Here is a 24,041-nt window from a genome sequence, read left to right as displayed (position 1 = left end):
TGATCGACAAAATTAACGGAGGCATACGGTTTAATTTGCCCTATCTGAACCTAATAATTAAAAGGCTTAATTCGGCCTTGGAATTCCTTGGGCCTTTTTCCTATAGGAAGGCCCAATTTTGTTGAGAAGCATAGAAGCCCATATAGTTGGTTGGAGTGTGAAATTGCATTATATGGGCCAGGCCTGACCACACGAGTCAGTCCAGTATGGACTATGATGTCTATCGGGCCATAAGGGCCCGTTTAAATGCTAGTAGACGGGGGCTTTTCAGGGCTCTAAACTCTGACGATTTGTCCTCTCCCAAAAAAAAAAAACAACTGATGATTTGAGATGCTAGTGTCTTTCTTTCCAAAAGAAAGAAGAAAAAAACTGACGTAAGGATTAGGTGAGGTTTGTCCAAACCTTGTCAAGACGACGCAAGAGAAACTGTTAGCAACAACCCCCATCATGTATTCATGTCGCGTTGAACCAGCTAGCGACATGCCAATACTATACTACGTCAATCGGTTCACTGGATTTGCATCTTCTTTACGACGAGTCTCTTCCACCCTGACGCTTTTCCGGCTTGGGCGCACTCGCACAGAGAGGAAACGGCGGCGAAACAACGGCTTCCTGCAGCCGCAGCCGGAGTCCACAGATTCTCCCCGACGCCGGTCAACATCGATCGCCTTTTGCTGACCGGACACCCAATGACCTAATTCCCTTCAAAGAATGACGAGAAGATGTCAAGAACACTCATCAGGGAATCTGAGGTGTTGTTCCAAAGAGAGCCTTATGCCAGGGCAGGATTAATTTGGATGTGGCTAGCACAGAGGTGAAATACAGTCAGAACCACACCTGACAGAGTCAATTCAGACCATTTCTCTCGAGTCCTAGTGTTACTACAGTCGAAATGGAAGCAAAAGAGTATGTTAAAAAAAAAAGAAGCAAAAGAGAAGACAATTATCTGCTCAATCAAAAACCCTGACGAGTCCGGACTGAGTCACGGAGGAGATTGAAGCCAGCTGCTTGGGTTAGGTTAGGTGGCCGGTCTGTCGCGCAGTGAGAGCTGTCGTGCTGCTGTGCCCCATCCTATGCTCACCTCGTCAACACCACCACCTAAAACTTGAGAACAACGTGTGCCGTTATTCTTTTCAGTACAGGCGTGGATTGGAGGAGATCTTGGTCAGCTGGGCCACGGCGGACGCCTGCTGTGGATTGCATCGGCAAACTTCCCACTGAAATTCTGAACCATCGCATGTCTGTTCCAGGCTTCCAGCAGGCATCGTCCCAATATCCCATCAACTAGGCGACTTCAACAATCAACGGCAAAGCATCTTTTTCTTCTTCTTTTTTCTAAGGAAAGGCTGCATCCAATTTGTTAACGATATTTCTCTACGTTATCTGGAAGCTCAAGCTGGATGCCTCTATCTCGTCCGAGTTCATACACCGTAATCTAGACTTTTAAGTCCACTTGCACACAGATGATCCAATCAACCTACTTGCTCACCAAAACATGCTTCGTGATCCTGTTAAGAGTGATGGCGACCATTGATGACTGTACACATTAGATTTCAACTATGGAATTAACTTTCCGTAGAACAATGAAACACTTGTACAGATTAGTTAAGTGGATAGCATTCGAAACAGATTGTCGAAAAGAAGTATATCCAAAACAGACGACGATGATCCCCCCTAATGCTTTGATTGCTACTTGTAACTACTCGGCTGTCTTCTTGCAATTGCTTCACTCGCTTTCCACGTTTTCAGTGTGACAAGTTGCATGGAATGAAGGTGCAGGCTACAGCCTACAGCTTGATCTCGTCTCCAGCCCTGCCAGTTAAAATAGCACATGGTTTTTACACGGTTCGCAAGAACATACGCATCTGGGCTGAATGGGAAAAAAATCAGTTGATGTTTGATACGAGTTGCAGCTCTGAGACAGATTTTGAAGGATGAACTGTTCAGTGTGATCTTTGCTTGCCAGGCATTTCCATTGCTATTAGCTTCACTTGATTGGAACCAAACAGTACCTCTCATGAATGACCTGGTAAGTGGTAATCATTTCCATTGCTATTACGTACTGCCAGTTTGGCAGTTTGTATAAAACAAGCACTAATAACTCCGGGAAAGCTTATCTGATTATAAAAGCACCGGTTGTTATATTCCATTTCAAAACCGGATCTGGTTTGGTTAGGTTAGGTATCTCAGCAAAGCAAGTCTTCTCTCTTAGAAAAGGGCGACACGTAAACAGAGAACTCCACACCTTACGACATGCATCCAGATGAAGTGCTAATCTCATTTCTTTACCATATCTGTTTGTACATAAAAAAACACTATCAGGATGATAGTTTGAAGACTTCGAATCAAGGGAAAGGCATGGACTACCATACTGTATTTTTCAAATGCTGCATGTGCAGCAGTTGAGGCCATCTTCATTAATTCGGTTCTAAAACAGATAGGTAGGATCAATGTAAACAGTAAAGAAAAGATGATAATTTACATTGCTTAAAACTGGAGTTGATCACTCTGTATAATTTTGTTATCCAGGCCAAGTCTCCAGCAGAAAGATCAAAGATGCCGTGGCGAATCAAGCTTCCCTCCTGCTCGCGACACCGGCAGCACGTCCTTCTCCTTCAACAACTCAATCAAGATCGGAATCCCATGGACCAGCAGCCTTGGCGTTTCAGTTTCAACGCTGTTGCTACCAGGTTGGTAGGCACCAGACCAATTATAAAATCTTATCAGGTTGTGTTCCTCTATTCGAAATGCGTGCGGAGACCTAAGGACTATATAGCATGCTAAATCATGTGGTGTTCGTGTGTGGTCGTTGTTGCACGGCATCTCGATCTGTATCCTGCATAAACAAAGCCAGGCATGCAATTGCATCTTGTATTTTGCAAACGGAATCGAAACATGTTAGGTCGTTGGGTGTTCATGTTACCAGACACCACCAGTTTTATGCATTTCAGGCAAATTTGTGCAGAGTTGAGATGGGAGTAGTCCGTAGCGATTTGGTCATCCAAACCAGAACGGAATTTTGGAATGAATCAGATCATGATTGAGCCTGTATGTTGCTCAACTGATGGGATGCTTGTCAAACTTTTTTTTTTAGGGAAGGGATGCTTGTCAAACTTGTCTAGCAAAAACATGGTGCACTGGTCGATTGGTGCAAGTCTGGGGAATATGCCTACCTCAAATGAACCCCATCTTTAGCCTCTAGAAAATCGTGATGAGCGATATGGCGTCAGGGGTCAGGGCACCGTTGAGCTGACTTTTTCGATCGCATCACAATCTGACTTAACAAGCAACATGACACGAACATACTGCATTCTTCTCCTTATCTTCTCATTTCGCTTCAATCATATCCTTTTTTTTAGGCACCTGCTATTGAGAAATGATTGGCAAAGTTTTGAGATTTTTACCGACAGAGTTTTGTGTCCTGGCCAAGTGCTTCCATCTACTGTTCTCCTTTATGGGATACATAAGCAGCCTAACAACGAAAAGAGAACAGGCAACCAACCGAAAACATCACATAGAAAACTACAGCTACCCATGTGGCCGTCCCAATTACGAACAGGATTTTTTAAAAAAAACAAAAGCAAGAGGGACGGCAAGTACACAACACTGCACTGGCTAGGAACTGAACAAATCCATCAGCATCAAACGCTGTCAGGCACAAGCAACCGGAGCCAAAACACAACCGCGACGCCACGAGGCGACGATGGCCGATGTCCCACACGCAAGAGGAGAGCTCGAGCCAGCAGCCGCGTCAAGCGACGTCTCTGAACCCGTCTCCTGAAACGAAACCCACAGAAAACCCAGCACTCCCCGCCTATAAAACAACAAAGCGTCTCGCTCACCCGGCCGGGCTAGCTTACCACCGAAAGCCAACCACCATTCCGATCTCCTCCAGCGAAAGCCCCGCAGCAGCGCTTGGCGTTCGCGTCGTCGTGCAAGCCATAGCCGCCAGAGTCACCGGAAGATGGAGGGGCTCATCCCGTTCATCTACAGGGCCATCAAGGAGCGCCGGACGCGGAGCTACTCGCGGTGCAGCTCCACGGGCTCGGCGCACGCCGGCCGGTTCGGGGCCCGCGTCGAGGACAGCGAGCAGTGGGAGGCCGCCGCCCCGCGCGGCGGCGGCGGGGGCAAGGTTTCCGCGGAGAGCGGGATGGCGCACCGCCGGCACCGGTCGCTGGAGGAGCTGGCAGGGGAGGTGGGAGCCTCGCCGGCGTGGCGGCAGCCCGGCGCGCTGCCGAGGGGCCGGAGCGTCAGGATTTTCTCCTGCATCGGCGGTATGTGAGGACCGGTCGGTGCACGCACGCCCGCGCGCGGCTCCGTGCCTAGCTTACTGCAGGCCTGCATCGGCAGGAGCCGGCCGGTGGGCTTGGGTTCGTGCAGGGTGCAGGAATTTGCTCGTGTTTTTGCTTAGTTCTCGAGGTGGTAGTAAAGAGTAATTGTGCAGTGACTCGTACCATGTTATCCAACCAAATTGTACATACGCCTGGATTTGCGAAGATGCAAATGATGGTTTACATATTCTTGTTTCTTTCTTTCTTTCTTTCTTTCTTATGCGACGACGAATCTCTGTATGTTTTTTCGTTGAAGGTGTACGCAGGAAATTGTGAAATGAAATTTTTAGCTGCATAGAATTCAGAACGAGCATATTATATCCAGAGGATTATAACACTATAATGTGCTTGCGGAAAATTGAGCTGGAATTGGAAAATTTGGGCTCACAATCTACCGTGTGTGCAAATTGATTTTTTACTTTTTCTCTAGCGTAGGTCCAATCCCCATCCATGTCACTAGCTCGGCAAAATCCATCTCAGTTTGAGTTTGTTCGATTTGAAAATAACTGACGAGGACTAGAGGAGATCGGGAGGGAGAAGTTAAAAATCACTCTCGATCCCCTCCAATCCCTGGATCAACCGAACAGGCCGAGTATAAATGGAACACAAATCCTGATCTTATCTCTGGAACAGCCCTTTTCTGGCTTGGTCCAATCCAGTTACAGGTATATAAACAAACAAATTTATTTTTGAGACAGTACCCGATCAACTTGATGCAGCAAGGATGTCAGCATGTAGCAGCTGTAGCTGATGTGTGATCAAGTCGGTGTCTTTAGTGATAGTGACACAAGCAATGGAAATCAGAAACAGGCCTGTTCGCTATACTGGGCCTCTGGACCTCCAGCTGAGCCAGGATCAACCGGCCCAGCTCCTGGCCGCACGAAAGAAACTCGAACGATTTCAAAATTCAAATCCCCTTCTTTGTTGCGTCTCCCCTTTCCTGGCTTCCCACGATCCTACTAGCACACGCTTCCTCCCCCTTCCATTCCAAACCCAAAAATGCGAGGCGGAGGCCGCAGCTCCTCCTCCTCATCCCCCCCCAATCAAACCCTCGATCTGCCATTGCCGCGCGTCGCACGCACGCGGTCTGCGATGCTCCACCCCCAGGGGAACACCCCCGGCGACGCGCAATCCGGCATCATGCGCCTGCGCAAGCGCGCGGCGGCAGGGGCGGCCCGGAGGCAGCCTCCTTCCCCAGGCGCGTGGGATGCACCACCCCTGGCGGCGAAGGCGGAGGAGGATGAGGAGGGGCCCGCCGATTTCTCCGGGAGGGACGACTTGGACTGTTCTGGGTGTGAAGATGGAGAGCGAGACGAACAGGAGGGGTCGCAAGGCGAGTTCCAACTTCTCAGCACGAACGGGAGATGCGATTGGCATTGTTGTGCTTCGATTAGTCTGTTCCTGTCGATAGTTCGTGTGGCTCTTAGCCTTCTGTATATGGATGGGGACTTAAATTTGCATACAGCTTGTCAAAAATCTAGCTCCTGCTGACTGCAGCGTTCCTGCGTAAATTATTAAGTTATCTGCCTCTGATTTTGTGACTACTCTTGGACATCCTCTGCCTGTTCGCTTCAGCTTATCAGCCACCGAACAATGTTTTTCTCTTACAACAAATCAGCCGTTTCAGCTTTTCAGCTGGCTTATAAGTCCAGCCGAACAGGGCCCATTCTGACAGTCAGCTCTCTTTCCATGCTACGATTGGGTGAACAGGGGAAGAATTATCAAATTACCAAGTACATCAACAACCTCCGAGCTCGGATCAAATGCTTGCTTGGGAGAGAAGATGCAAAAACGGGTGAAATTGTGAAGCTCGGTGGCCTACGTGAGGATGCAGAGAAGCATCGCTCGAGATCCGACACAGGTACTTCCTTTTTCACATCACTGATACTGATAGTCCTGCTCCTGCATCTGTCGATTCAGCTGGCTGCATTTTTGGTGACGCCATGTAGTGGCTCCGTCAGACTCAAAAGCAACTGAGGAGGAGATTCTGGAACAAGCATCATCTCATTGGATGGATGAATGGGATGGGCTCGTCCCATCCATCTACCGCGCCATCAAGGAGCGACGGGCCCGGAGGTACTCCCGGTGCAGCCCCACCGGCTCGGCGCACGCTCGGTTCGGGGCCCGCGTGGAGGACAGCGGATGGGAATGGGACCAGAACCAGTGGGACTCCGACAGCAAGGTTTCCGTGGCGACGGAGATGACGCACCGCCGGCACGGGTCACTGGAGGAGCTGATGGCGGGGGAGGTGGGGGCCTCGCCCGAGTGGCGGCGGCGGTGGCCGGGCGCGCTGTCGAGGCGCCGGGGAGGGCGGGCCTTCTCGTGCATCAGCGGCACGTGAGGATTGAAGAATCTACATTGGCGATTGCCTGTGCGGAAATTTGAGCTGCCTCGGTCAGCATCTATCAGAATTCAGAGCACAATGGAGCATTGTAGCCTAATTTCAGCGTTTGTCTTTGCTACGAGCTGGACATCTAGCTTTGGCAGCACGGAATGAAAGTAGCATGCCACACGGCCAAGGTTGATTGCTCGCTCTGATATGGATGCATGTCGCGTACGGTTGCAGGCCGTAGTTTGTAATGGGCTTAAGGAAACGTGCCACGATTTGGATACCCACCAGTATCATACCTCGATTCTTGAAGACATGAACGCATGGGCCGGACTTGGGTACCCACCAGTGACGAAGCTGACAAATCTGGGATTGCGGCCTGCCTAAGCAAAAATTCGTTGGAAGTGGATCCCAAGCAGCAAAAAGGACAACGCGCGCGGGAGCGTCACAACCCCGCAGAGAACCCAGCAGTGGCATACCGGCATGGGGCAAAGGACCCACCGACCCAGCAGAAAGACGGAACGCCACAGGACGGTGGTCGCCCCAAACGCGCGCGCGCGAACGAGCCCGTAAAACCATGCGTCCGAGCCTTTGGCCGAGCTGGAACGTTGCAGCGTTGCCAGTTGCCACCCGCAACTAGGGAAGGGAGAGCCTTTTCACCGTAGGGCCAAAACCTAGCCCCTTTGCGCCAGAGACTCGAGTCGCTGGCACTGCACTCCACTGCACCTGACCTAAATGTTGCCGCAAGGAGTGAACTGAAACGTCTTTTTCCTTCTCTCTGATACTCTGGTCAGGGGGAGGAATCCACAACACAAAGCTCCTCTCCAGTTTCCACACACACTCTCCTCTTGCTCCTACACCAGGGGTAGCTTTTCAAGCTCTCTCTCTCTCTCTCTCTCTCTCTCTCTCTCTCTCTCTCTCTCTCTCTCTCTCTCTCACCCTAGGGAGCTCTCATCTGGAGCCGAGCCGCGCGGTTGGAGCGCGCTGCCCTTCGCAGCCCGCAGGCAATGTCGGCGTTCATGCCCCCCGCGCTGCCGGCGCCAACCCCGCCGGCGCTCACGGTGCCGGTGGCGTACGGCGTCGGAGGCGCGCCCGAGGGGGCGGTGACGGGGAGAGGGTCGTACGGCCCGGTGATCGCCATGCTGGCCGTCGTGGCCGTGCTGGCGGCGGCGGCGCTGGCCGTGGGGCGTCTCTGCTTCGGGCGCCGCGCGCTCGGCCAGGCCGGCGGCGGCCACGACCTGGAGGCCTGGGTGGAGCGCACGTGCGGCCACTGCGTCGGCGCCGCCATGCTCGACCAAGTGAACGAGGAGGAAGGCGGCGGCAGTGGGGACGCCGCGGCGGCGACGGCGGAGGCGGAGCCGCCGCCGCCGGAAGGAACGGAGCGAGGAGAGGGCATCAGCATCGCGTCCTGAGGATAAGCCTTGTAAATTGTTTCCTCAGACATGAAACATGTCTTGGAGTTCTTGTCGGGATTTTTTTGGAATCCTAATCTGTAGAAATGCATGCCTCTGTTTACTTGGAGGCTAGCTCATGAATTCTGCTGATGCTGTCGGAGATGCGGCGATATGTGTGTGGGGTGCAAAGCGGAGTGCATTTGATGTTTGATTTAACACGCTCCATAACTCATTGTTCCTTCTCCTTTTTTCTTTGAGAGCACTCCATTAAGACCATAACCCATTGTTCGACACGGTTTGTTTCTTCTTCTCCTCCTCCTCGTTTAGCCTCCAGTGTCCAGTCCCTGCTCAGTGCACTGTTCCAGTGCTCGCGTTCTACTCATCTTCGCGCGCGCGGCACTGCCGTCAGTCACTGCAGCTTGAGTGAGGTGGCGTTATGCTTTGCTGTGGTCCGTACGCGGTGACACGAGGGAGCAGGGAGCGGCGCGTCCCTCCCGGCCCTTTTGTTTGGCATCGGGTGGAGCGGCCAGGCCAGCCTTTTGTGTAGCAGCCTGCTGGCAGAGCGGCACATGAGAGGAGGTCAGAGGACACAGCGTTGACTGTCCTGGGTGGCACAGAAGAACTAGTGCGGGCAAGACCCAAGACCAAGAAGTGACCACTGCACATCTCTTCCAGCGGATGATTCGTTTTACGTTGTCGAAACTGTAGGGATTGGGTTCATACATCTCAAAACAAGAGAGAGATCCATTCACTTTTCAAAAAAGAGAGAGATCCATTTCAAAACACACGAACAGGCAGAGAGAGAACTACTTTTTTTGACGTGGTTCTCATGGATATTAATCCAAAAGTAAAAGCTCTCTCCATTTTCGTTTGAGGGGAAAAAAATCTGCATAGCTGAACGCCTGAACCTGAGTTCAAATGGTTTGTGGTTGCACAAGCAGTAGACAGAATTGAATGGTTCCAAGAGAGTACCGTGGTCCCTGTTTGCCTTTTCGAGCCCAAGGGTCGATCCAGTTGTCAAGCGAAGAACATATTACTACGGGGCGTTTGGTTCGTGTGACTTATTTTCAGCACCCGTCACATCGAATGTTTAGATACTAATTAGAAGTATTAAACGTAGACTATTTACAAAACCTATTATATAAGTGAAGGCCAAACGGCGAGATGAATATATTAAATCTAATTAGTCCATGATTTGACAATGTGTTGCTACAGTAAACATTTGCTAATGATGGATTAATTAGGCTTAATAGATTCGTCCCGCCGTTTAGCCTCCACTTATGTAATGGGTTTTGTAAATAGTCTACGTTTAATACTCCTAATTAGTATCTAAATATTCGATGTGACACGTGCTAAAAATAAGCAAAGGGAACCAAACGCCCCCTACATAATAAAGGGATGGTCCTGTTATTCAGGCCTTTTGGGAGGATTTTGTCATAAAATCTAAGTTCAAGTACGGTCCTTCAATCAAGTAATCACATGACCTCGCAAAAAGAAAAGCAAACTAATCTTATGATTAGACGAACACATGTACACCAATAATGACTGCAACAGTAAGACCAATTCAGATTATTTTTCAAAAATTATAGCATTTCAGAGAAGGTAATCACGCTTCCTGTACTCTCTAGGCCATTTTGGTACTACCAGATACAGTATGTTCAGGAAACTAGGAACATCAATGTGGAGCTTACCAGCGAACAGCATGCTAGACGCCATCAACCTCGTGACAAAGGCCGTCGTTACCTTTTCGGAGCTCGGGAAAGCGGCCGGGGAGGAGTACATCGCCTCTCTGAACGGTTCCTTGTCCCGACCTACGCAGTGGAGCGAGACAGACCAACGCGCCAGCAGGCAGCAGCGTCACTCAACATTCAACAGGTAGTAGTGGTCTGGTACTCGAGCTTTGATCTCTTGAACAGTTCCGACCGCCAGTTCAAATTGATTGCGAATGCCGCTTCCATGGTGGGACCCTGAGTTTAGCAAAGAGTACATGAGCCATATGCATGTTACTAATTCAGAGATGCCTGGGCCTACTACCATCCTGCAGTTTTTGCCAGAATTCAGCAGGCAGGCCCATGGAGGCCCCGGAGTGAAGCGCTGAGCGATGCCTGATGGTTAAATTGGATCGGGGCCGGCCCGTGACGCGATTCCGACGATGAGGAGGAGGGACCAGTGTTGTTTTTGTTGTTGGGTCAGCCACGTAGGCATCCAGCCACATCCGGTCCAGCCTCGGCCTCTATTTCGGCATTTCACAGACGTGCGATCTGCCATCACGCCTGGGCTCGGCAAGTCCTGCGGTTGGTGCGTCGAAAAAAAGATGAGCTCCACCTCCTCCATGCTTGAATGCATGGTGCATGCGTTGTCCTCCAGGCCCGGATTATGCGCGTGTCAGCATACTTGGCGGCCCGTGTTGCTCGCCTCGGGTCGGGACCAAGAGTAGCGGCAGTGGTAGCTGTCGAGAGCCTGCCCAGAAAAAGGGCCTGCCTGTATGCATGTAACAATGTAACATTCACTCAACTATCACGTGGACTAGTCCTATTCCGAACGTGCTATGTGTGCGAGACAGTGAGAGGGGAAGAATGGTTTTACATGTTACACGCCCGCCCACACTTGAAGGTCGAGGCCCCTCCTACCGTTAGGTAACATGTACACGTCACTGGACACACAGGATCATCACTAGGCATCATCAGGTGTGACTATGAACGAGAGATGACCGACTACGCGGTTTGGAGAAGAAAAAAACCCGAGGCATTCAAATCAGGAATGGCAAGATACATCCGTACCGAGCACAGTAGTACAGATCTTTCCCGATCGTGAGGAACCCTTTTGGCCCCGTCGTCCAGCTTAGGTCAACGCGTGCTCCGACGCAAACGCATCGGCATCGATCATCGCCAATCAGCCGTGGACCGGACGTGTCCACAGTGGAAAACATGCAACCCGGCCGAAGGTGCGTGGGCAACCCCGCCGGGCGCGGCTGGGCGTCGCTGACGCGTGTCGTCTTCAGCAAGCACGCGGCCCACCACTGCCTCATCTAGTCGCTCCTGCGCCGTCGCTCTCCTCCTCCTTGTCCTCGCGCCACCATCCTCCACTGTCTCCGACGGCTCCCGCCGCCGCATCTGCTACCACCACCCTTCACCTCTTTAACTCGGCTCCGTCGAGATCTCATCTCCACGGGGAGGAGGGCAGCACACGGATGGAGGAAGAGGAAGGAGCCGGACGAAGGAAGAAGAAGGATCCAACAGGTGAGATCTACAAACATGTCGCTGACAGGTGGGATCCACGCATATGCGACGTATAGTTGCGGCGAACCCCGCCACCACCCCGGCCGGGCCCAGCACGCGACAGCAGCCAGGAAGCTTCCCTGCTCGGTTGGTGCGGCGCACGTCACCAACAAGCGGCGATGCACACGCCATCCTGTCTTCTGGGCTGATCGATTTTCTTTCTAATGATAGGCGGCTTTGAATCGATGGGTTCCGCGACGGCGAGCACGTCGTCATCCGTCAGAGCCCATGTGACGCAGGTGCGACCTTTTCCACCGCCGCCGCAGCTCCGGATCGGATCGCAACGTACGGAGGAGATGCCACGCCGGCCATGGCCGAAACGTGAGATGCGTGCATGGATTTTCTTTTACTACTGGTACTAGTAGCTCTGAAGGAATTCTACAACAGGAGAGAGAGAGAGAGAACTTAGATCCTTTCTAAAGAAGAACAATTAAAGCAACTTTATCTCACTGTTTCGGAGTTCCTTTTCGTTACCAACCCCTCCTAAGAAAGAAGTTTTTTTTCTTGTTCAATAGAACACGTTCGTATAGGAAACACACGAAACAGCACGGTGTTCATTCATGCGGCATCTGATTCCTGCATTTGGATCAAATTCATGGGATCAACGAATTGGAGCTCCCCATGGTTCGAATCCAGCCGATCTGATGATCGGGTTACAACAAATACATCAAACTATCCAAAAATAATAATCCTGACTAATCCGATCCTAGCAGCCACTTTATGTAAGGCGATCTAAGCCTCTCCCTCCGATCGGCGGATCAGCGCGACGATCCGACGAGGTGGCTCTGCGCGTCGAGCGGGACGAACGCGAGCGCGACGAGCACGGCGAGCAGGCCCACGGGCACCACCAGCAGCAGGAGCGGCGGCGGGGACAGCGGCGGCAGGACCAGCGGCAGGAACGCCAGCGACACGGCCACGAACAGGAACGCCAGCACGAGCTCCGCCGTGAAGTACCCCGGCGGCGTCACCGGTCCCTGCCCCCGGCTCGCCGCCGTCCCCTGCGGCCGCCGCTGCTGCATCTGCTGCTTGTGCTCCGGGTGCATTGCTGCTCCCTTCCGGTAAGCGCCGCTCCTCCTCGCCGCCCTCCTCTCCATCGCGAACGGACGACGAGAGTACTCTTCGTTTGATGACGACGGGATCAAGAACCAAAGCTCAGGCTCAGCGCTGCCGACGATCGCAAAGCTCGTCCAGATAAGCAGTTCCCGCCCTGAAGTTTGGCTCCACGAACAGAATCCTCTCTGTCTCTGATAAGCAGCCGAATGGGAATTGATCAATTCAGTCGTAGCAGGTTGATGGCTAGCCTAAGAATAGAAGGCTGCCAAGGAACGGGAGCTCAGCTAATATACAAGTCGGGCGGCTGCTTGCTCGCTAAGCACAGAGCAAGCAGGTTCGTTGAACGACGCGGGGCTCCGTCCTGCCTTCGGAAACCAGGAGCAGGGCATGTGCTTTTGCTCCGCCCAGGCAGAGGCAGCTGCACATTTTGACCAGTTCTGTACCCGCGGAACCTCGTATTCCATGAACCGTCAGACCCCAGTCGGCTAGTGCCCTTTTGAACGAGATGACAGGGAGATCGGCGTCGGGATCACGGGGGGGTTCCCCGAGCCCCGAGAGATCCTGCACCCCCCAGCCTTTTCGGCCGGTGCAGGTGCAGCGTATGTGGCCGGCGCGGCGGGGTGACAAGGCCACAAGAGGGGTATGAATGGATGGTGAAGTCCAGGGATGGTAGCAGCTCGTCGTGTTGGTTGCGTTGCGGCGGCGTGGGATGCTGGGGTCTCAGGTCTGGGTGCGAGGTTGTTGGTCGCGTTTTGGTATGCTCGACTCGGCTCGGCCGGCCCTCGCGTGCCGCGAGCCGGCCGACAGGGCTCGGCGTCGGACGGCTGCCTGCAGGTTCAGCGTTCGGCTGCTCGGAGAGGGTCGCGTTCGTCCCCCCTGGCTGAGGGAGCGAGGGGGACACGCAGGCGGCAGCGTGCGGTATGATTGTCCAAATCGCGTCCCTTTCTACTTCTGGATGCGCATGATCACAGTACGTCCGAGACGGGCTTGTCGGAATTAGGGTTGGTTTGGTAATGTTGCTCACATCGAACGTTTAGATATTGATTAGGAGTATTAGACGTAGATTATTTATAAAACCTATTACATAAGTGGAGGCTAAACGGCGAGACGAATCTATTAAGCCTAATTAGTTCATGATTTGGCAATGTGTTGCTATAATAAACATTTGCTAATGATGGATTAATTAGGCTTAATAGATTCGTCCCGCCGTTTAGCCTCCACTTATGTAATGGGTTTTGTAAATAGTCTACGTTTAATACTCCTAATTAGTATCTAAACATTTGATGTGACACGTGCTAAAAATAAGCAAAGGGAACCAGACGCCCCCTTAATGCGAGAGGAGCGAGAGAAGTACATTGGTACACCTCATCAGTCTCATAGATCGTCTTATGTAGTGCTATATAGAATTTTTGCTAACGTGGAGAAGAAAAAAAGAGGTCCTTGTTTCACGAAACAACCGCCTCATAAGTTAGATTTTAGGACTATGAGATAACTACTCCACCATTGTACAAGTGTGTGGTAGTCATGCAACTTATAATATTTCTTTTTTCTATGCACAAATTAAGGAAATATAATTACTACAAGACAACTTAAAAAGATAACCCATTGTACAGATTGTCTGTTAAGTCATCTCATGATTACGTATTAATGCATGAGACAATCTATTAGACAAACATCAATGTACTTGCCTTGAGATGGATTACCGGCAACATTTGTAATAATAATAAAATCCTCTTCAAGTTGTCACTAGGAATCATTTCAAGGTGCAAGTAGCAGGTGTTTGAACAATTCGACCATTTGAAGATGCAGTCCGTGGAATTCCATGCAATTTGAAGAACCATTTGCGGTCAATTCTAGTTTTGCGTGTGGTCATGCATGCCACATGTGCAACAAGGATGTTCTGCGGAGACTGAGACCATTTGACCGTGGCATCATGTATATTTTGACCATTATGAAACTATACATGGCATATACATGGCACCAGTGTAATTTGGTTGTATGACATATGCCAGATTGTGTCGATGGTTCTTTGGTTGTCTTGTTTAATTAAAAATATACAAGTGATATGTTTCTTTGGCTTGGTATGTTGCACAATTTGCAATTTTTCAAGACATTTTGTTTAATTAGATGGATTGAGGTAATCCCACCTGTAAGGCAAAGTGGTGAGATGATCGTTACGAGCTAGAGTACCAAGCAATCAGACCATCAACCTTGCCAGCAAAAGCATGTTTTTAGCAAAGTAATCAAATAGCTAACCAAGTAATCTTGCTTAGGGGTGTTTGGATACACCCTCCTAAACTTTAGTACCTATCACATCGGATGTTTGGATACTAATTAGAAGTATTATATATAGTCTAATTATAAAACTAATTGCACAGATGGAATCTAATTCGCGAGACGAATCTATTAAGCCTATAGGGATTCTGCAGTTAGTTTTATAACTAGCTTATGTTTAGTCCTCCTAATTAGCGTCCAAATATTCGATGTGACCCTCCTAAAGTTTAGAATCTCGTATCAAACACGCCTTTAATCAAACCACCACCTTGCTGGATCAAACCTTGCTAGGCAAAGCTAGTTTGTCCAGCGACGCAAGGCGAGGTGGAGCTAAGGATCAAACGTGCCCTGAATTGCAGTTGAAACAGAAAAGTGCGGAGAGGCCATGCAAGTGAAAAGCGAACTCATGGGCCCATGGAACTTTGTGGCCTAAATAGCAGCAGCCGCTTTTGCACGACCCATCATCGTTTCTCGCCGGTAAGCCCACCAAAGAACAGTAGTGTGTGTCTAGCCCAATGGCCCAAATTGGAGAAGCGAAGGGAAAACCTAGCTCTCGTGTTTGTCTCGGCCGCCTCCGCCCTCAGTCCCTCAGGCACCTCCACGCGACCACGCCGTCCTCCCGTCGGTGATACCCCACCTCCTGCGTCCCTCGGCTCGTCGTCGCCGCCGCTTCTCCGGACACCATGAAGCTCGACGTGAACGCCCTGCGCTACCTCACCAAGGACGACTTCCGCGTCCTCACCGCCGTGGAGATGGGCATGCGCAACGTAAGACCCCCAAAACCTTGCATCTCAATCTCTCATCTCGTTACATATTATTATGCCAGTGAGAGATTACCCGTTTCCGCATCTGACGTTGGCCTTTTGCCTTGGACTGATCACAGCACGAGATTGTCCCCGCAGAGCTTGTTGACAGGATCGCTGGACTGAAGTAAGACGTTTTTGTTCGAAATCCTGAAATTTGTGGCTATACCTGACTATATGCTCGTGGTTGCTAGTTTAAGATGTCAGCTGTGTTTCCTGTGATGTTCCAATTATTGTTTTGAGATGTAATTGCTTGTTTATCTTGTTATTGGAGGTAGTACTACTGGTGTTTGGACCTTGCACTGTATACAAAAGGATTTTTAGTTCTGGAATTGCTTACAACTTGCAATTTGTGGTGCACAGTTAGGCAGATAATATTCTTATAGTAACATTAAATCTCCATCCTATATGCTTATCTTTCCATTTAGCAAAAATGAAGCTATATGTTGTAGTACTTCGGCATAAACATTTATGTGCTGAAATTAATTAGGCTGAACATCGGAAGCTTCAGAGCAGCTAATGTTTACTCTTAGTGTTTATCGGCGATCTGCCTGTTAACATATGAAACTTTATGCTGAGTGGAATATGTTCTTTATCCATTGTAAATCTAGACATGGAGGCACATACAAAGTTCTGAGGAATCTTTTGAAGAACAAGTTGGTGCATCACGATGCCACTAAATGTGAGTCATTGATAGTTCATCCTGACTATTGCTTGCTAGTACTTTAGCGGCAAGTTTTGTTGCTTTATCAGTTCTGTTCTGTCACAGATGATGGATATCGGCTCACCTATCTTGGATATGACTTCCTTGCCATCAAGACTTTGGTTAATCGAGGAGTTTTTGCTTCAGTTGGCCGTCAAATTGGTGTTGGAAAGGAGTCAGGTATGTTGCGGTCTAGTGTTAATTCTCTGTTCTAGTAAGGTACAGGGGCATAAGAAGTTAATTCTAAAATCTCTGTGATATCCAGACATATTTGAGGTTGCGACAGAGGATGGTACAGTGCTTGCCATGAAGCTTCATAGGCTGGGCAGGACATCTTTTAGGGCTGTGAAATCTAAGCGTGACTATCTAAGGCATCGAAGGAGCTTTAATTGGCTGTACCTCTCACGACTTGCAGCCTTGAAGGAATTTGCCTTTATGAAGGTCTTTTTTCCTCATTATGTTTCTACTAGCTATGTCTGAACTATATGCTCTTTTGGTTTACCTTTTTTGTTTGGTTATCCTTGACTGCTCATATTTGCAGGCTTTAGGAGACCATGGTTTCCCTGTTCCAACTGCTGTGGATTGCAATCGACATTGTGTGATCATGTCGCTTGTACAGGGATATCCTCTGTAAGCATATGTTTATCATCCGTGGATTCTTATATCAGTTTAAGAGTATGTTCTGTCACAAAGCCTGATACATGTTGCTATATGGTATGCAGTGTTCAAGTGAAAGAGTTACAGAATCCAGATGATGTTTTTGACACAATTCTTGGTCTTATCGTTCGTTTGGCAGAGCATGGGCTGATACATTGTGACTTTAATGAGTTCAATATCATGGTATTTCTTCCTTTTCCTCTCCCAGTTGTGTTGATTTATAAATTTTAAATCCTTGACCATTCATGGAACTAAAGCTTATGTGGATAAGATACTATGGAACAAGTTCTTTTTTGTGTGTGTTTGTGTGGTAAACACATGAACTGGATGCACCATTTTGAATAATTGCTAAAATGGTACCCAATAATTTTAAGGTACTTAGTTTTGTAATATAGTACACAATAATACTAAATACGTTACATTTTTTATATGTCAGTGTATAATATTTTCATCAATGCCAATGTCATGCAGATTGATGATGATGAAAAAATTACGGTTATTGACTTTCCACAGATGGTATCTGTTTCTCATCGTAATGCCCAAATGTATGTACCTTACTCAGATAACTGATGTCATAGTGTCTTGTATTTTTTTTAAATGCGTTTTGCATTTGCAGGTTCTTTGACCGAGACATTGAGTGTATCTACAAGTTCTTTAACAAGAGGTTTGTAATAAATGCAAGAAAGATTTAAATCATCCTAATTTGGTGTTTAATAATTTTTCTTGAGATTTCTTTTCTTCCTGTTAGGTTCAATCTTAAGTCAGAGAAAAATGAAGTAGAAGATGGATCTGAAAGTGATGGTGAAGGGACTAGTAGGCCATCCTTTTTGTCTGTGAAAAAGGATGCTGGTTCCTTGGACAAGGAACTAGCTGCTAGTGGATTTACCAGGAAGGCGCAAGTGGATATGGAGAAGGTAGGTCAGATGTTTCTGTAATTTTTTTATCCATGCATACGTTTATAGATTGTATTCCAACTTAGTTTTCTTATACTTCTTTTTTGCTAACTTGCTTACAGTACATTGAGGAAGATGCTGAAGGACAGGATTCCAGCTCAGATGATGATGATGAGATTGGTGATGCTGTGCCAATTTATTCCTTGAAAATAGATCAGGTACGCCTATAACAAGCTATTTGAATATGCGTAAACTGTGCCCGTAGTCAAGTCTAGTTTAGAAGTCACTGTTATTAAAGTGTATTTTGCTGGTGTTTCTCAGGACCATTCCGATGAGCTTGATTGTAATCTTACATCAAGGAATTCAGGTGGACCTGGAACTTTTTCTGAAGAGGTTAGTCATCTATCCATCTGAATGAATAAACAAACTTTTGATGGCCTTTTTCTCACATTTCTTCACTGCGCAGCATGGAACAAGTTGTAGCGGTGAGAGCAGATTGGAAAGTCCTCCCTCAGATAGCAATGGGGACGCTAAGGAGCCGCTTGAATCAGAGGGCAAGGTGCTTCCCCAGGAAGATGACGATAATGATGATGAGTCATCGGACGGCGACGATGATGACGAGGAAGATGCGGAGCTCACAAAAAAATTAAACAAGCAAAGGAAAAAGGCAATCGCAGCTGCCCATGGGCGGAGAAGGCCCGTGTCCTCCAGGAACGCCTACAAGGACAAGGGGAAGGGCACCATGAACTCCAAAATCCAGAGGCAGGCGTGCAAGTGGTGATGGTTGAAGTTGAACACCTTCGGCGCTTCATACTGCAATGCTAAAAGATTAGATCAAGCATACAGATTTGTATGGCTTGTAGAACGAGGGCCCCCCTGTTATAGAATCAACTCTGGCAATATTGTTCTGATGAGATCAGCTGAGTGATGCTTCTGTTTAATATCTGAGAATGAGAATACATGTTTGGCAGCTGCCTAATCAGTGCGGCCCCTCGTCGCTGTGTTGGTATTTCCTTTTTCCTGAGGAAAAGAACCCAGCAGCGTCTGTTCCTTTTTCCGGGCTTTTAGTTTTTTCAGAAGCATTGCAGACCGCCAGACCCCCGCTGTGAATGTCTTGCTGCGGGTACACGACGCCCTCGTGATGGGAGACGCTCTCGCTGCGGTTGCGGCAGGCGTACAGGCTCTCAGGATCATGGTTTCTGCTTTTGTTCCTTCGCCGGCGATGGCGAGGCAACCCCATATGCCAGTGAACCGGCAAGGCAATGCAGCGTTGGGTGCTCCGCGCCCTCTGATACCTGAATAGCTCGTCGCCTCCATCAGCAGTTCAGCACAACGCTACACAGAAAGCACCCCACTCCACAACATTTGGCTCGAGTCAATCCAAAGCATACAAACATCACATTCATATCACAACACCCGTTCTGGCTGATCAAACACTACTTATCTAACAACCACTGATGGCTCGCGTAAGGCGCGCGTACGAGGACATGGACACTTGCATCCTCGGACGGTCTCCCACGCGCCTGCTGTTGTAGCATGGCGAGTTTCTGGACGCTGGATGGCACTAGACTTGGCTGCCATGGCCGCCGGTGCTGCCTTCTTCAAGAGCGGCAGCCCGTCTCATCAGCTCGAGCCTCGCCGGCGGACGTGCCGATGCCGACCCGGCCGCGCCGCTGCCGCTGCCGCCATTGTTCTTGAGCGCTTTCCTCTTCTTGGCCTTCTGCGCCCAGCCCACGAGGCTCTGCTGCACGTGCTCGTCGAAGATCTCCTTCTTGAAGAAGGTCCCCATCTTCGCAAACAAAAGAAATAGTCAAAACCACGTTTCGGTTGGTTTTTGAGCAGCCAAAATGGTAGCCAATCACTCATGGCATGATGGCGAGTATAGTGGCGCACACCTGGGTGACAATGGCGTACAGAGGCAGGGTGCTGTAGCTGCAGACGAGTTGGATGGTGGCCCTGCAAGGTTAACATCATGACTCTGAAACATATGGATGGCCCTTGCCCCTTGGATTGTTCAAAATCGGATGAGTAGTTAGTTACCCGACGACGAGCCTCGGCACGATGAAGGGGACGTGATCCATGATGCAGGAGTTGAAACCGTAGGTAGTCTTGAAAAGAGGGAAGGGAAAATAAGTTGCAGTAACCCTTCAATCTTAGTTGTTCCGTACTTTGCGGAGTTTGGTTGCGCTTACAAGAATCCAGAAGAAGAAGGCGATCTCAAACGCGTTCTGGAAGAGGATGAAGTGGATCAGGTACAAGACAATTTTTGGCCGTCCAAACCAGAAGTGTTCATCTGACGGGTTGACGACCAAGTCGCCCTCGATTGCGGAGTGCTTCTCGGCAACCTCAATTGCCAACTGAGTTATGACGTGCTCTAGCTTGGTGCCAACGGCCAGCAGAAGCTGCACGAAGCAAATAAGGAAGTGCCCAGTAAGTTCAGAGTCTCGAATCAAGGGCAAAATTCAAGCTTGATCTGAAATTTCACCAAATTAAGTTTGCAGCTTTCCGAGAAACTCATTAGTTACAAAGAGCCACTTACAAGAAGGGGAATGAAAGAGATCCAAAAGTATGTATGCCATCCTGTAGATTTGCAAGTGATATGTGATCGTTAATAGTGAGACACTCAACAATACTAGTTTACATTGAATACTAGCAAGACTACAGTACACAAGCAGTGGAAAAGCAGTCCTGTAAAGAACTGAAGACTTAGACTCTTTCGGTGAGATTGAACTCACCATTGACATTCAGCAACATGAATACCACAACGAATATCCACAAGTACCAGCTAAGTGATAAAAGAAAAGGCAAGGTAGTTAGGTTCATAATCATATACTGTGCTCAACAACTGCTAGTACATGAACTGAAAATGTATGAATTCGCTGACTGGAGTACCTAATGCCAACCACCTTCTTAAAGTCAGCCTCCAAAGCTCGTAACATGTATCTGTGGAAATCAAATTTTGGGTTTGCCCGGCAATGTGTCTGCAAACAAATAATTGTCACCTGTTATAATCGAGAAGGAACAAAATTTTTGCTTATTGTCGTGTTATCCTTACCATGATGAAGCCAAGTCGCATTGTAGTGTAGTCTGATTTAGTAACTGACCCGTAAAACTGCTTAACAAAAGAATGCTGAAAGTAAAAGCTTAATGAGTTGGTCAAATTGATACTTGATAATTAGTTACCATGTAAATATGCATTAATGATACAGTAATAAAAAGGTACTTGTATGTAGTATTAACATTAAATGTACTTTGGTTTGGGAATGGGAATGTTGCTATAAAAACATTTTGTTAAGAAGTTATCCAATATAGTTCACAGATAAGTGGAGTGGAACTGTGTAAGAGGGACCAGAAGAAACATCATCGTAGGTTGCACAAGTCTGTCAGAAAACCCAGGCAGCCTAGTCTGTGTTAAGTTTACCAGATTGTATGAAAAGGGATAGTGTAAGCTTAATAGTTCATACAGAAGATACATTATTTTGACGGAAAGCAACATGAGATCCATTTCTTACCAGCCAGCTCAATATCGCCAAATCTCTTCCAATACCCTTGAAATGTTCCCTGATAAATTCACATTGATGCACATAGGTCACGTTCCTTTGCCCTGCAGTTCCATAGAATTGTACCCAAAAGGCAGCCTTAATTTTTTTCATTAACGTTAGTATTAACTTGTTTACAAAAGGACAGTTGCTACTTGCTACCAGCCACCAAGCATATTATTTGACCAAATCAGGAGCTGCAAACAAGGTACTACTACCATTTTCTATAGCATCCTTCTGAAATTCATCCTCCCAATGTTTCCATTGACGAATCTGAGCAAAAAGATGGAGTTAAAATTACTTGAAACCAAGGTTAATATACACATGGATCAAATGAAATTCCATTGGTACTTTACCCTTGCGCTTCCTAAAAGCATAGTCAAAACACAGAAAATCACATGTGCAATAGCCAGAATGAAAATGAAGATATGCAACTGATGTAGTGCTTCAACGGACAGCAAAGGAACTTCTCCCTGTTGACAAATCCCAGAATGGAATACAAGAAAACCAATATCAGTAGATAGCACATGACAAAATTTGCTGTTTTTCTAATGGAGAATCTGTAAGAAATACCCCTAAACTAATTTTCTGTATTTTGAGGCTATTTCAGGCTCCCTATAATTTTCAATTTTTCATTGGATAATAGCCAATACAACTGCGCCTGGGGAAAAACACTGATGTGTCCTCGTCTTTTTCTACACTCTACACGCTAAAACGGCCACTGGGAAATGAAGCAACTTCGCGACCAGCAGCATGCTACATGAAGCACGAGTCATATGAATACAGATACTAGCAAACTTCAGGATGGTACGTCAATGATTGGAAGCATAGTCTGCTATAGCAAGCTTTGGATTGAAATAGCATGAAGCAAGAAGTGTTGTTCTAACTCATCCACGCACCTTCTTTTGGCAATGCTGGGCCCTTGGCACTCCCTCGGCAAGCAGGCGCCGACGGGTGAGGCCTAAAATTCCGGCAGCAAGGCCATGCGCCTCCGAGGGGCTCAGCTCGGCCTGTTCCCTTGCGCTATGGCATGGGAGCATGTAGATGGTCCACACTGGAGGAATGCAGATCCTCTGGATCATCCCTTGGGACACAGTCAGCAGCAGGGAGATGAACCCCAGAAGCATGAGCTCTGCAAAGTCGCATCAGATACATTGAGGGGAAGCTGCTTAAAGCATCACGGTTGTTACAGCTTGATGCGAGTTTAGAAATGAGCAGAGAAATCAAGTTTTGCACTGAAGATGAACAAATCTCCCTGCTTTCTGAATTCTGACAGAAGCACATAAACCTCAGCTTCACCTGAAACTGAAAATGTAAGTTAAATGGCAGAAAAGAACAGATCAATACCTTCTTTGACCTTGAGGAGAGCCTCGAAGAGCGCCTTCTGATTCTTCCCCTTAAACGTCTGCTCTCACAGTGGACACCAAGGTGCAGCGTTAATTCAGGAGGGAGACAAGCAACGCGTTTTAGATGTTGAGATTTGCGAAACGCAAGGAAACACCAGTCGGTTACCTTGCCGAGGTGATGCAGGCACCTCTCGGCGGCGAGGGAGATGACGACGATGAGGGAGCAGACCGCCGCCACGATCCACGTCGGCGTGTACTCCAGCGCCGTCGACTCCGAGTCCCCGCCGCCACCCTCCATTCCCGCCCCTCTCTCTACCGCCTCCCTCCGGCGCCGTACCCTGGGTTCACTGCCCTGGGTTCACTGGTTCAGCGTCTCCTTCCCTGCAGGTGCACAGCGCGGCGAGCGCCGGGGTGTAGTGGAGTGGTTCGCCTGGAAACCTGGCAACCGGCAGTGAGGTTTGGTTTGGTTTGGTTTGGCTTCGCTCTGCTCGGAGCGCGGCGCGGCGCGTTGTCTTGTCGTTTGCAGTTAGCGCAGCGTACGTTGGTTCGAAATAACGCGCATCACTTTACTATTGCACTAATTAGGCCGGGCTGGCGCGCGGAATCCATCGCTCACGGCGGCGTCCGTCCGCTGGCACGGCCACCGGCGCCGGCAGTGCGGCGGCGCGCGTACGTGTCAGCGACGCGTGGAACGGAACGGAATGGAGGCCCAACTGCTCGACGCCAGTAGCACGGGTCCCGTTCCCACCCATTGATGCCGCAAGATGGCCACGGCTGCTGTTGTTATGGCGTCACGGCGTGTCCCCGTTGCTGTTTTCCATGGCTGCTCGCTGACAGGGGACAGGACGTGGCGTCGGTGAAAGTGAAGGGCTGGCTGGCTGGTGAACCTCGCCGAGAGAAGAGAAAAGCTGGTCCTGGATGAACAGTACGAGCAGTGCAGGACGGAAACAGCGAAGAAATTCGCGTGATTAGGGCCGCACGCCAGCACATGTCACATTGAATGTTTGGATGCTAATTATAAATATTAAATATAGTCTAATTATAAAACTAATTGCATAAATGGAGTTTAATTCGCGAGACGAATCTATTAAACCTAATTAATCCATCAGCAAATGGTTACTGTAGCACCACATTGTCAAAATATGGACTAATTAGGCTTAATAGATTCGTCAAAATATGCAATTAGTTTTATAATTAGCTTATATTTAGTCCTCCTAATTAGCATCTAAACATCCGATGTCACACTGCTAACCTGATATCAAACACACCTGATCGATGGAATGATCAATGATGGATATGCAGCAGGTCAGAGCAGCTGCAAATAGTCCTGGCAAAAGGCAACGTAGGCCAAATAGATACATTAGTGCCAATCTAAGATTATTCGTGTCGCCGAGACTGATGGGCCACGAATGGATCCAGGAGGTTCAGGAGGCCATGATGA

The 24,041-nt window shown here is 48.7% G+C and overlaps 5 protein-coding genes across 5 annotated transcripts; 3 read left to right on the top strand and 2 right to left on the bottom strand.

Annotated features, from left to right (window-relative positions):
* The first annotated feature begins 3,759 nt into the window (after nt 1-3,759).
* LOC117855406 (uncharacterized) lies at nt 3,760-4,631 on the top strand. The gene has a single exon (XM_034737747.2). The coding sequence runs from the start codon at nt 3,965-3,967 to the stop codon at nt 4,280-4,282; it is 318 nt and encodes a 105-aa protein (XP_034593638.1). The 5' UTR covers nt 3,760-3,964; the 3' UTR covers nt 4,283-4,631.
* Nucleotides 4,632-6,971: 2,340 nt separating this feature from the next.
* LOC117858311 (uncharacterized) lies at nt 6,972-8,270 on the top strand. The gene has a single exon (XM_034741359.2). It carries the CDS (start codon nt 7,668-7,670, stop codon nt 8,070-8,072), a length of 405 nt encoding a protein of 134 aa, XP_034597250.1. The 5' UTR covers nt 6,972-7,667; the 3' UTR covers nt 8,073-8,270.
* Nucleotides 8,271-11,859: 3,589 nt separating this feature from the next.
* On the bottom strand, nt 11,860-13,010 carry LOC117858199 (ARGOS-like protein). Its single transcript, XM_034741218.2, has one exon. It carries the CDS (start codon nt 12,424-12,426, stop codon nt 12,091-12,093), a length of 336 nt encoding a protein of 111 aa, XP_034597109.1. The 5' UTR covers nt 12,427-13,010; the 3' UTR covers nt 11,860-12,090.
* Nucleotides 13,011-15,207: 2,197 nt separating this feature from the next.
* LOC117857907 (serine/threonine-protein kinase rio2) lies at nt 15,208-18,694 on the top strand. Its single transcript, XM_034740814.2, has 13 exons — nt 15,208-15,426; nt 15,543-15,589; nt 16,074-16,144; nt 16,232-16,345; nt 16,431-16,606; nt 16,707-16,795; nt 16,888-17,005; nt 17,294-17,367; nt 17,439-17,486; nt 17,571-17,736; nt 17,838-17,933; nt 18,037-18,108; nt 18,182-18,694. Exons 1-13 carry the CDS (start codon nt 15,343-15,345, stop codon nt 18,494-18,496), a joined length of 1,470 nt encoding a protein of 489 aa, XP_034596705.1. The 5' UTR covers nt 15,208-15,342; the 3' UTR covers nt 18,497-18,694.
* Nucleotides 18,695-19,051: 357 nt separating this feature from the next.
* On the bottom strand, nt 19,052-23,143 carry LOC117857906 (MLO-like protein 1). Its single transcript, XM_034740813.2, has 14 exons — nt 22,767-23,143; nt 22,602-22,659; nt 22,154-22,386; nt 21,611-21,727; nt 21,473-21,527; nt 21,228-21,319; nt 20,771-20,845; nt 20,608-20,696; nt 20,451-20,500; nt 20,255-20,295; nt 19,908-20,117; nt 19,756-19,823; nt 19,611-19,671; nt 19,052-19,504 (listed from the first exon to the last, which is right to left on the bottom strand). Exons 1-14 carry the CDS (start codon nt 22,896-22,898, stop codon nt 19,280-19,282), a joined length of 1,506 nt encoding a protein of 501 aa, XP_034596704.1. The 5' UTR covers nt 22,899-23,143; the 3' UTR covers nt 19,052-19,279.
* Between the last annotated feature and the right edge of the window lie 898 nt (nt 23,144-24,041).

The sequence above is a fragment of the Setaria viridis genome, chromosome 5 (genome assembly GCF_005286985.2).
Source record: "Setaria viridis chromosome 5, Setaria_viridis_v4.0, whole genome shotgun sequence".
Classification (NCBI taxonomy): domain Eukaryota; kingdom Viridiplantae; phylum Streptophyta; class Magnoliopsida; order Poales; family Poaceae; genus Setaria; species Setaria viridis.
The sequence above is the reverse complement of the archived record's forward strand: the minus strand, read 5'-3'. Positions and strand labels throughout refer to the sequence as shown.

Bases quoted from the DNA above. Each gene is read 5' to 3' on its own strand.
- LOC117855406 (XM_034737747.2), top strand. From the start codon at position 3,965: ATGGAGGGGCTCATCCCGTTCATCTACAGGGCCATCAAGGAGCGCCGG.
- LOC117858311 (XM_034741359.2), top strand. From the start codon at position 7,668: ATGTCGGCGTTCATGCCCCCCGCGCTGCCGGCGCCAACCCCGCCGGCG.
- LOC117858199 (XM_034741218.2), bottom strand. From the start codon at position 12,426: ATGGAGAGGAGGGCGGCGAGGAGGAGCGGCGCTTACCGGAAGGGAGCA.
- LOC117857906 (XM_034740813.2), bottom strand. From the start codon at position 22,898: ATGGAGGGTGGCGGCGGGGACTCGGAGTCGACGGCGCTGGAGTACACG. The intron at 22,660-22,766 runs GTAACCGACTGG...CTGTGAGAGCAG, and splicing joins GCCTGCATCACCTCGGCAAG to ACGTTTAAGGGGAAGAATCA. The intron at 20,118-20,254 runs GTAAGTGGCTCT...TGCTTCGTGCAG, and splicing joins TCTCTTTCATTCCCCTTCTT to CTTCTGCTGGCCGTTGGCAC.
- LOC117857907 (XM_034740814.2), top strand. From the start codon at position 15,343: ATGAAGCTCGACGTGAACGCCCTGCGCTACCTCACCAAGGACGACTTC. The intron at 15,427-15,542 runs GTAAGACCCCCA...GACTGATCACAG, and splicing joins TGGAGATGGGCATGCGCAAC to CACGAGATTGTCCCCGCAGA. The intron at 17,487-17,570 runs GTTTGTAATAAA...TCTTCCTGTTAG, and splicing joins TACAAGTTCTTTAACAAGAG to GTTCAATCTTAAGTCAGAGA.